We start from the raw sequence: 13027 nt of genomic DNA, 5'->3' as shown, positions 1-13027 counted from the left end.
TACTAGTAATACATGAAAAATACTTTCTTGCTGTAAAACATTAAAAAAGAACAGCAACTTAACAATACATCTTAGAAAGCTTTCTATGTCAGTAACTAAATTATCTCATTCTTATCAATTCTATGTAACATTTCATGGTATCACTGGACCTTAATTTATTTAATCATTTCCCTACTAATAAGCACATACGTTATATCCAGTTTTTCTCTAATAGAATCAATACTGCAATAAATGTCCTCCATCATTGATGATTGTAGTTACATGCGGTATTTGTTTCAAATAAATAGAAAAAAGTTGGTAAGGGAATTTTTGGTTGATATATTGAGTTTTAATTAACATCGCTAAATTGTCTCTCCAAGAGATCATACCATTTCTGTATTACTACCAATAATGTGTGAAAGGGTCTATTTCTTTACACATCCTACAAAAGCAAATTGTTACAAATTTTTTTCATTCTGATGGAAAATATTATCCCTAGTTATTATGTTAATTTTTATTTTCCCCAATTATTAGTAGTGCTGTTTACATTTTCATATGATTATTATCCACTATAGTTTTGCTTTGGTTCATATACTTTGCCCAGGTTTAAATTTGGTTGTCTCTTCTTTGATAGATTTTTCCTATATATCCTGGATATAAATGTTTCATTGATTATACATGCTGTAATATATTCTATTTTTCTAGTCCTTTACTTAGTTAATATATGTTCACAGTACAGAAGTTTAAATACTTTTACAATATCGAGACTTTTCTATTTTCTCTTCCTGGTTCTTGTTTTTAGTCTTTCTTTTCCCCTCTAAAGTCATAAATATACCCTTCTATAATTTTTCTAATACTTATTTGAGTTTTTTAGTTTTCTGTTTAACTCTTTAAACCATCTAGAAGAAATTTTGCATATAATGAAAGACAGGATATTTTTCTTCTTGATTTTAATAAAAGACAATTATCCAAGACAAGTCCATCCATTTCCAACTATCTTGAATGCTAGATGTTTTACAAACCAAATTCCATCAGATACAGAGTTCCCTTTCTAGAATTTCTAATTCATACCTGATGTCTATATAGGTATAGCTCTGCTTTGTTATAAATGTTGACTCTTACATAGACTTGTTTCTTGTCTATATTGTGATTTTTTTTTTATATATTGTGATTTTTGATTGTGAACTCATGTTCATTGGAACTCTATCCCTGGACTTGGAGGCCCAGTTGAAAATATGTTTTTCTAGAGAGGATTTATATTTTGGTCTAACAGCTGTTTACCAACCTGGATTCATTATAAATTAATATTAAAATTCCTTAATAGTTTCCTACCTATAATATAACTAAAAGCAATGGGCTCCATGCTCTGACACCATCTTCCCACAGAGCAATATGTCATTGCTAGGGATGAAGAGTGAACATATTTAAGCAATGAGTCAAAAGTATTGTGACATGATGATATAAAATAGGTTTGGAGGTGGTGTATCATATTCTTCCCTAATGTTTATGAAAGGTGATGGTCTATCAAGTCACTAGGATTACATATCCCCTAATAAATCTGGAACTATCTAGAATGCTACGTGCTGAAATATTAGACCTAATAAACTATTAAACAGAACAAGTTTCCTATTATGCTTGGCAAGGACTAATTATTTTTTAAAATAGATCATTTTCAAAAAATGAACAACTAGCTTTTTGTCTTAGGCAATACAAAGTTATGTGTTATTCTTCAAGATCCTGAGACCCTCTGGCTAGGACTTTGTGTACCCTTCTACTTGAGGTCTCATATAGTATTTCATCACTTTGAAAGTTGCAAATACAGAATCACAACCATGACATGCAAAATTTATTCATAGAACATTATTTTAGCCTCATCCTCATATTTTTAGATGTGTAAAAAAAAAAAACCCCAAATATAGAAACGTGTAGCTCTTTGTAAGTGTAATTTCACAAAGAGAAAGTTTCATGTGCTATTATTATTTTTCATATTATTAAGTTATTATTCTTATAATTCATCATGGATGCTATATATATATATATATATATATATATATATATATATATTTAATTTGGGGGGGTAATTAGGTTTATTTATTTTTTTAATGGAAGTACTGGGGATTGAACCCAGGACCTCATGCATGCTAAGCATGTGCTGTATCACTGAGCTACACCCTCCCCTGTAATTTCTTATTATTTCTGCTTAAGGAAGCTTCACACACCCTTTAAAATATATAGTGCTGGGGGTAGGATACAGCTCAGTGGTAGAGCGAATGCTTAGCATGCACGGGGTCCTGGGTTCAATTCCCAGTACCTCCACTAAAAAATAAATAAACCTAGTTACTTTCCCCCTCAAAAAAAACTGGTAATCATTTTACACTATGGAAATGTTTATAATTAGAAATAAAGTGACAAAAAGAAATTATGTTTAAAAGTTAAATATTTCTAATTAATTTTTATTTCAAATAAATGAGGTAATTCTAATATTAAACGTCCATAACCAAATTGTGTGCTAAAAAAATATATTTTTAACAAAAGTGTTTGGCTCAAAACCTGAAAATACAAATACATAAAAACTATATATACTTTGAAAACTGAATTTTAAAGATTTACTAATTAGCTAATACATGTAGTGGCTTTTTTCCTGCTCCTCATATCTGGTATGTCTAGAGCTTAGAACTGTCCCTAAAACTTTAGTTTTTTTTATTGTGGTGAAACATAGACAAATACTCCACTTCTTCAGTTTTGTAAACATTCTCAAAACATGTCAATGAACATTTTAACCAACTCTGAAAGCATAAAAATTGTCTTCTCTTTTCATTCAAACCAGCTTTCTTTACCTGGCAACTGAATCTAATTAACCTCAACCTGAATTATTTCACCCTCATTTTAGAATCTAGAACTTACTCTGGTTCCAGTTCATGGGGTATAAGGACATTTCATTCACTGAAATCAACTGCTAAGCATCAAACATTTGGAAGCTTCCCTATTCCTCCCAAATTTCTTACTTTCAATAAACCTTCATGATTTTGCTGGATCTACCTGGAATTTCCACCCACCCCCTTTCCTCCTATTCCTCCTCCCCACTCATCCCTTCTTTCTTTTCTTGGTCAAATTCCAATCATACTTCAAAATCAGACAGAAAAAGTAAAAGAGAAAAGTATAAAAGAAAATCAGGACTTCTACGAAGCATCTCAGGTCCAGGGACACATGGCTTCCTGTGTGTCCATCTACTGTAGAACTGTTCACCCTTTAATGATGATGTTTGTTAATAAACCTGCTTCCTTTCTTAAAGTAAAAGTTACTCAGGGGCAGAGTCTGTGTCTTCACGTACTGTACTCCCGATACCGAACACAGGAGCAGGTCCACAGTAGGTGTTTGGTAGACATTTGCTGAATTTATGGATGTTGCTCCTGCTCCCCTTCTGTGTTTGTCTCTGACACCAAAAACAGTTCTTTAAATACCTGGATTCTAGCTACTTCTCAAAAGCTTTTTTAGACTACTTATCCCCATCTCTTCCTGCCTTTTCCCTTCTATTCCTACTTTTGTTCTTTTCTGTCCCTTTCTCTTCCTCCCTCCCACCCCTTCTTTCTTCTTTCTTCCTCCTCTTTCCTTCAAACTGCCTCAAAGTAATGAGTTCTCTTAGTCATGCACTAATGCTTAGTAATTAGTTTTTTGTTTTAAACCTAGCTAGGATTGCATTGCCAACACCTGTCATCAAACTTGTCCAGTGGAGACCTACCACATTCGTGAACCCCTAACGTTGCCTTTATTTTGAAACACTGACGGTCATATGAGCTGTGCCAACCTGGAATTATGAACTCAGTTTAAGATGTGTTGTTCTTGTGTTTCACCTTTGTACTGCCATTCTAATTTCAAACCTATTAGGTAACACAATTCTCATGTCCCTTTCCCCAGAATAACCAATTCTTGGTTCAGCTCCCACATGTGGGCTCCAAGTGTTCAGCCAGCCCTGTGATTCTGCCTGAACCCCTTGCCTCTTATCTGGACCTGTCCTCTGGAGACAAAAAGAGAGCAATAAATACCCCAAATGTGCAAGATGTGTATTGAGAAACAAAGGGAGGAATAGTCACCCACTTTGCATTGGTAACAGTTACAAGTCATTAGGGTTTTATTGCCATCATAGCTTCCCTCTGCTTCAGGTAACTACATAGAAACTAGCAATATGGTCAACTCAAATCACAGGGCCTGAGAGAACCCAGGAAGGATTCTACCTCAGCTCCTCCTGGATATACTTGTCTTGAACACATCAAAATATGACTAGATATACACTTAAGAATGAAGAAAAAGAGAAAATATTTTATTTGCATCTTTGCTTAAATGTCAGCTTTCTGTTGTAGCTGATTCTGACCATTGTAATTAAAACTGAAAACCCTCACCATGCCCCATCCCCATTCTATCCTAATCTATGTTTTCTATAGTACTTATTATCTTCCAATAGGCAACTTACTTCTTTGCTGTTTTTATAGTTTATTGTGTGTTTCTCCTTGCAAGCTGTACAAGGGCAGGGCTTTTTCTTTTTCCTCATTTTTGTCTGTTTGTTCACTAATGTTCCCAAGCACCTAGCATAGTGCCTGGCACTATGATATTTACACTCACAAAATATTTGTTGAATGAATGAGTCGACAAATGACAACAGTGAATCAAACATATTCTCTAGGAATTATACATTTCTGATTCTACAATCAAAACAATTCAAAAATAATATTTAGTTCTTTCCAACTGCCAGGAGGTAAGGTGAATGAATGGTTTTCAAGTGGGATATTTATATTTGTTGTTCTCTTTCTGTGATGGCATCATGTTTTAAAATTAAGTATGACCATGCACTAGCTCAAAATTATTTCCTGGGATTTTGATTATTAATCAATGGAAATCTTCCAGCATTCCAAGGTGCTGATTTATAGCTACCATGCGAAAGACGTCATGAATAGATCTTTCATGACAATTTCCTCAGAATAGCAAACTCCCAGCTGCCCCTTCCAGCAGAGCCCATGATTTAATGCTGGCATTTGTTTTGACTCACTGACTATAAAAGAGACTAAGACACATGTGGGAGTCATTGAAAAGTGCAGGTGAAACCCACTTTAAGAAAGAGAAAAAACAATCCCAAACTGTGAAAACAGATCAAACATAGCAAATCCTTTTGACGCGACAAAGGTTTCTTCACTTTGTAAAAGGCGTCACCTCAGGATTACTTTAAATGGTGATTCACTGATGGTATTTTTTACTAATGAAATGTCTCCTGTGTGAATTAACATAACATGGCTGTTTGACAGGAGGTTGTCTAGGGCATGAAAGAAAGTATGGGTGGGCAAAGGAGCAAGTCTGGAAGCTTGCTCGTAGGTAAGGAAGCAGAAGCTTTGTTGGAAGTCTTGGGTCCACCATGGTGCATCCAGAGACTACGTCTAAAAGCCTGAGCTCTGTTTCATGAGAGAGAACACATCAGTCAGAGCAGAACAAATGGTGCTGATGGCTGTCGCTGGAGCTGCTCTGTGACTAAATGTCTGATTTACTTATAAGCTTCCAGATGAAGCCCTTTTTTATTAAAGGAATGGTTCTGTTAATTTTAAAGTATCCTGTTACTGCGTTTCATTTAACTTTGTTGATCTTAGGTATTTAGAGAATGGTTTGCTTCCTGATCTGAGAGGATTCATATTCCTAAGACAGTTAAGCTGTGGGAAAGATGTTAGGGAAAAATGCACGGCCTCACAGTAGATATTTGTTTCTATGATAAAACAATTGTTTTTCAGTGTGTTGAAAAGGGAACGCAGGTGAAACTATTTTTTTTCCTTAATTTTATCACTAGGAAATACTGCACAGAAGAGACTGTCACTAGATCTCAAAGAGAATCTTTTTACTACATGGATTATTTCTACTTTTTGGTTTATTTATTTTGCTGACATAAATTTTCTTTACATTTATCCACATACATTTTAATAAGGATAAATATGCAGAGAAAAAGTAACTTAAAGTGAATAACTGTCATCTGGATCCCTTCCTCTGAGAAGAGTAGACAGTGATTTTCTTGGAGAATTGACATCTACCAAAACTATAATGCCCAAAACAATGACTGTTTGTACTTAAATGAATTAAAATTCAATAAAATTCACAATTAAGTTGCTCAATCTCCCTAGCTACTTTTCAGGGGATTACTTGTCACTAGTGGTTATTTGCCAGTGGTTACCACGTTGGACAGTACACATGAGGAACAATTTTATAGCACAAAAAACATTTCTCTAAAATATCTAATTTTAAACAAAGACTGAGATATGTAAATAATCATCACTCTCACACAAATATATATACTGCACATACATCAATATTTTAGAAACATTAATAACTGAAAGAATCCCACCTAAAGAGTAGTAGCAAATCTGAAAATAAAAGAACACTCAATTTGTTTTGTAAAGTCTGTCAGAGAAATTGAATGGCCATTAGAATAAACAGTGAATTTAGCTTTAATGGAGCATAATAAAAAGAAAAATATTGGAGGTAATTTCTAAGGTTTATTACAAAACCTTGAACGAGTGACTTTGAATGTATATTTTATCTGTTAGCATTTTTACATGTTGATGTAGAAAATTAATATTAAAATTATAGTTTAGAGGACAAAAGAGAAAAGCAGATAATTGTCATGTTAAAAGAACCCAAATAACTTAAACTTGATGAACTTTACCCAGTCACCTGTGATTTTTGTAGCATCTCTTGATCTAGAATTTTTTAGCAGGAAAAGCAGATGTTTTACACTATGTACAGATAGATCAAACCCAAGTAAATCAAACCATGTAAATCAGTACCTAAGACCCTCAATATCCACTTTGCAACTTACTGGTTTTTAAATTTCTAAAGGAAATTCCACAAATCAGAATTTTCGTATCTCTACCATACTTCAGTCAAAACCATTTATATGAATTAATTTTTTCCTCATATCTATCACATCATCCAAATTCGTCAAATTATGTATTTGTCATGCTTGTCATTTAATTTCAAATGAGCCAAGTCTTCCTAGAATCATTGGAACAGCTAACCACTAGAGTACATCCCACAGAAAATGCAAATGGAATGCACCGACTTGCACACACAGTTACACCAGTTGACACCAGTCCTCAGTGAGGAAATCCGAGCAAACCTAAGAAGGGGTGGTGAGAGCAATTAAACGCAACCTGGGCTGGACCATTGGGCATAGAAAGGAGTCTGGGGAATTCCCGGTGCCTTTCTGTGCTGCTCCCCAGGACCTGCAGTTGAGTTGAGAGACAGGACTAATCCATCAGGCTTATCTATTCCTGAGTCCTGAGATGGACTTATCAACTTACATTGATTTTACTAAATTCTAAAAATGCAGGACATTAGGTAGCTACATTTTAATGATCTATTGTTAGATTATGTTTAAAATTCTACTCTATAAAAGAGCTATAAATAAATACTATCTCCAAGTATGAAATGCTTGAGGCTACTTAAGATGGTTAACTAGTATGTGAGGCCATTATAGTCACTCGTATGAGCTTATAAACTCTGACATCTTTCAGTTATCAAATTTTACTCAGACACTCGTGTTTTTCTTCTTGGAATAAATTCTACCTCTCTGAAGCAGAACAGCAACATTAATATACTCTTTGGTTCTGTAGGTTTTGTCAAGCTTATACAAAGCCTGTCAAAGTTAACTAAAAGTATTACAGGGGCTTTTAATTGTCCCACCAGAGAGAAAAATTTGGAGCACCATGGAATAGTTAAAGGGATCCCATAATGAGAGAAGTTTCTTTTTTAAAAACATAGTGATGCACAGGAATTAAAGTTCTTGTGCAATGTACAGATGAAACAAAAATGAGGTTAGCTGCTGTGTTCATCCTTAATGCAATGTCCTTACTCTGGGTGTTTTAGTTCAGCTCTTGATATTTTCAGTATACCTGGAAATTAAAATCTTGGTTGCTCTTAAATTTAAATCATATCTTGATATTAAATAACAGTTGCCCTCTGGAATATCTTTTCTAAGCTTGTAAAATAAAGAGGCTTTTGAAAAGCTTTGCATGGAAACCAAAGAAAACACAGGAGAGGAGAAGTAAGGTGAGGTGGGAGGAGTTGTTCATTTCACAGGAACTTTGATCAGTTCGCCAACCTCATATTTGCCTCCCTATGCTAAGATCTCTGCAGGTCAGCATCATTAGAACATAAATCATTCCCTAAAAGCTTCCCTCTTTTGGCCTCTGCTAATCTAATTTTTTTTTTTTGCATTCAGCCAAGTGCACATAAAGTTTAATCACAAGGCCAGAAATATGTGGAGTAAATTCTTTAAGACAGATACTAATCATGTTAGGATATCAATTGGGTGTACCAAAATGAATTGAGAATGAAAAATAGAGATTGAGATCCTAGTTTGAAAGTATTTAGAAATCCATGCCTGACCCATCATTAGCAAACTCCCCTTTATTCTTCCCACAGCAACTCCCACTCCAAATCACATACTTAAACGGCTGGAAACAGAATGAGCAAAATTATATGTAAATTATCCTAGAGTTCGGTCTGTATTGGCATAGACTATAGCTTCTCAAACTTTAATGTGCACACGAATCATCTGAAGATCTCCTTAACATGCAGATTCTGATTCAGTAGGACTGGTGTGGGGCCTGAAGTTCTGCATTTCTAATATGCCTCTAGGTGATGCTCCTGGTCTGATCCCCAGAAAACACTTTGAACAGCAAAGTTTTAAAGCAGAGTATCATTTGTTTTCCCAAATTGTGACCTGTCTGTCCTATTCCAAAGACTATTCCACATTGGTCATGTTGACTGGCAACTTCACAGAGGATATATATAAATATATATCTCAAAGAATATCCTAAAGTTGTACTAATTATGATCTTTAACAAACATCACAAATATTATACTATGCATTACTTGCCTAAAACAGAAAAAACCAGAATGTGACTAATCAGAAATGATAAATGATATCTGTATTTCATAATAAATTATTTAGATTTTGCACTTCTGTCATAGTTGAAATTATATCGATAGTGTAATTTCTAACATATGAGCTATTAAGTTTTTTTACGACATTTGTAAAACATTAATCAAATTTATGAGGTTTCCCCCTAAATTATGACACTCTCATGTCACTTTTTATTCTGAATTCATTAAGCACATTTAGTTTAATTGTCTGAAGATGAGATGCTGAAGACATATTTTTTTTTTGCCACTGACAGTTATGTATATTTTATCCTTTCGTTTCCCATACCCAGAGAGGCAAACATGTTCTCTCTTTCACAATAGGAAAAGTCAGTTGATGGTCAAATGCATTGCTGCAAAAGCCTAATATTGAAAATGCTTATTGTACTGGTTTATAATCAATTAAAGTATATTTTATTTAGTTGTAAAAATTAAAGCAAATATGATCTCCAGAAGTATTTAAATATACCTCTATTTTTCCTGAGTTGTGTTTCTGGAGTTATATCCTGTCATCTTTTTCTTTACTAATTTTGAAACAGAACCTTTTCAGATTTTATTCATTAACCACTCATTCTGTATACTGTATGATCTCAAGAAATCACATCAAAATATTATGCTAACCTTCAGAGATGTGGCTGTGACCACTTTCAGGTGGCATCTTGTCAAAAGAGGTTTCCTTGCCTTTCTTGTCTGAATCTTTCACAGAATCACCGGGCTGGCTTCCAGGGTGACTCTTTAATGTTGGTGAACACAAACTTCTCTCAATTTCCACTTCCTGTTAGAAGACATTAAAGGGATGTGTGTTAAAAGCTATCAGTGGGAAACAGATGTGGTTTAGGGGTTTAGAAGGCAGGAGTGAGAGAGGGAGGGGGTTTCTATGAGTGTTGCTTTCCAATATGCTTCGGGTAAAATTTTGATAACTTAGGCAAGAACTGCAAACACATATCTGACGCTTAGTTTACTTTTCTGCCACTAGTTCCACTTTTGAATTAGTTTTCTTTCATGTGTTTTTTTCTTTTTTTTTCATAAAAGAGAGAAAGTGGAAATAAGGGTCAAAATACAACATAATATATGTTAATAGATGCAACTTCCTAAGGCCTGAGAAATGTCCATAAGGGACTTCAAAAAATAGCAATAGATCAACATTATATGCTTAAGACAGAAGAAAATGAGTTTTTTTTTTTAATGTCATGCCCACCCTATAATGATAATCCTAGTAATTATAAAGCTCCTAAATTACAAACCTATTCAGCCACCATACAGTAAGTACAGTTTGGCAATTCATAAAGACTGTGAAATTACTTGTTTGAGACAGTAATTCAAAATTGGAGAGAGAAAAGCTTATGAAAGAAAAAAAGTAGAAAGGATATTTCAAATAAAGGGAGTCTAGTGTTCATTATTTTATAGATTAATAAAATCTAATAAAACAAACCAAGTCTATCAGATTAATTATTTTGAATACAAAATTATAAAATAAATAAATGAGCCATTGAGTCTTTCACCGTTGAGAACTATGCTGGCTGTAGGTTTGTCATATATAGCTTTTATTATGTTGAGATATGTTCCCTCTATACACGCTTTGGCGAGAGTTTTTATCATAAATGGATGTTGAATTTTATCAAATGCTTTTTCTGCATCGATTGAGATGATCATGTGGTTTTTGTCCTTTCTCTTGTTGATGTGATGTATTACATTGATTGATTTGCGTATGTTGAACCAGCCTTGTGTCCCTGGGATGAACCCCACTTGGTCATGTTGTATAATCTTTTTTATGTGTTGTTGGATTCCATTTGCTAAAATTTTGGTGAGGATTTTGGCGTCTATGTTCATCAGTGATATTGGCCTATAATTCTCTTTTTTTGTAGTGTCTTTGCCTGGTTTTGGTATCAGGGTGATGGTGGCTTCATAGAATGAGTTTGGGAGTACTCCCTCCTTTTCAATCGTCTGGAAGAGTTTGATTGAGAAGGACTGGTATGAGTTCTTCTTTGTATGTTTGGTAGAATTCCCCGGTGAAGCCATCCGGTCCTGGACTTTTATTTGTAGGGAGGTTTTTAATTGCTATTTCTATTTCCTTTCTAGTGATCGGATTGTTCAAGTGTTCAGTTTCTTCTTGATTCAGTTTTGGTGGACAGTATGTTTCCAGAAACTTGTCCATCTCCTCTAGGTTATCCAGTTTGGTTCCATATAGTTTTTCATAATATTCTCGTATGATATTCTGTATTTCTATTTTGTTTGTTGTAATTTCTCCATTTTCCTTTCTTATTTTGCTAATTTGTGCTCTCTCTTTTTTCTTCTTTGTGAGTTTGGCCAGAGATTTGTCGATTTTATTTACTTTTTCAAAAAACCAGCTTTTGGCTTGGTTGATTTTTTTCCATGGTCTTGTTAATCTCTATTGTATTTAATTCCTCTCTGATCTTTATTATTTCCTTCCTTCTGCTGCTTTTTGGGGCTTTTTGTTCTTCTTTTTCTAATTGATTCAGGTGGTGGGTTAACTTGTTTATTTGAGATTGTTCTTTTTTGAGGAAGGCCTGTATCGCTATAAACTTCCCTCTTAGCACTGCCTTTGCTGTGTCCCATAGGTTTTGAGTGGTTGTGCTTTCATTATCATTTGTCTCAAGGTATTTTTTATATACAATGGAATACTACTCAGCCATAAAAACCGACAACATAATGCCATTTGCAGCAACATGGATGCTCCTTGAGAATGTCATTTTAAGTGAAGTAAGCCAGAAAGAGAAAGAAAAATACCATATGAGATCGCTCATATGTGGAATCTAAAAAACAAAAACAAACAAACAAACAAAAACAAAGCATAAATACAAGACAGAAATAGACTCACAGACAGAGAATACAGACTTGTGGTTACCAGGGGGGTGGACGGTGGGAAGTGATAGACTGGGATTTCAAAATTGTAGAATAGATAAACAAGATTACACTGTATAGCACAGGGAAATATACACAAAATGTTATGATAAATCACAGAGAAAAAAATGTGACAATGAGTGTGTATATGTCCATGAATGACTGAAAAATTGTGCTGAGTGCTGGAATTTGACACAACATTGTAAAATGATTATAAATCAATAAAATATGTTAAAATAAATAAATAAATAAATAAATAAGCCAAAACAGCTTGAGAAACAAAAGTGTATTTTTTGAAAATTAAGTACTATGTTGAAGTTTTTTTGAGTAGCTACCCATAAGTTTTATATTTTTGTACATGACGTTGTATTTTCTAAACAATAGCCATTCAGATAAATAGTTGATGAACTGCTCTTCAATTTTGTTACATTTTAAATACACTGCATGAATGAGTCAAGTTGGAGAGACACTATAAACTCTAAAACATTTCCTAGAGAATGTACATTTCCTGTGTCTATGATATGGTTGGAAAGACAAGGCTTTTAGAAAAATAACCTCTTGTTAGAATATTTATGTTTTCTAATTTTCACACACACAGTATATACACATTCATATACTATATATATGTACAATATATACATATGCAATATGTAGTTAGAAAATATTGGCATGTGTTTAATCATCTCATCTTTACATGCCCCTCAAACATATGATATATACTATCTTCATTACTGTGAATGGTTAACTGGAACTAAAAATACTTGCAGCAGAAAAACAAAGGAAGAGAAATTCCCATTTTTTTCAAGGCATTGCCTTTAACATTTGTGTTTCCAACTGTTAGCAAAAACCCAAAGGTTCATAACAGTAGTTTGTTTTATGCTGTTGAGACACAATGGCATACATACACAAGCCTCGGCGTGTGGCATGAGCTCCCAGCTAGTGAATGAGCACAGAATCCTCACCTCAGTTTACTTGAGTGTCGTCTCCTACTGTCACATTAAAGTGACTGCTATGAAATGGACGCAATATGTTTGTTTGCTCTTGTTTCAGCAATTTAATTCAACTCTTAACATTGGCAAAAATAAAATAAGATAGATAACAAATGAAGATGACTAACAAAATAGTGACTCTTGTTCAGAAAATTTTTGTTCTGACAAAGGGCAGAATGATGAACATGGTCTGTGGACTTGACCGATGATGTGAAAAGATCACCTCTCTATTTCATATAGAA

At 34.1% G+C, this 13027-nt stretch overlaps 1 protein-coding gene across 1 annotated transcript in view; it reads right to left on the bottom strand.

Moving 5' to 3' along the window:
* The window catches only part of XIRP2 (xin actin binding repeat containing 2), a 256785-nt gene that overhangs the window by 87377 nt on the left and 156381 nt on the right, over positions 1-13027 (bottom strand). The window contains exon 2 of the mRNA XM_072962100.1: positions 9556-9709. Coding sequence (XP_072818201.1) covers positions 9556-9709 — 154 coding nt within the window. The remainder of the gene's footprint in view (positions 1-9555; positions 9710-13027) is intronic.

The sequence above is a fragment of the Vicugna pacos genome, chromosome 5 (genome assembly GCF_048564905.1).
Source record: "Vicugna pacos chromosome 5, VicPac4, whole genome shotgun sequence".
In the NCBI taxonomy this organism is placed as follows: Eukaryota; Metazoa; Chordata; class Mammalia; order Artiodactyla; family Camelidae; genus Vicugna; species Vicugna pacos.
Note: the sequence above shows the minus strand (reverse complement) of the source record. Positions and strands in the feature narration are given on the sequence as shown.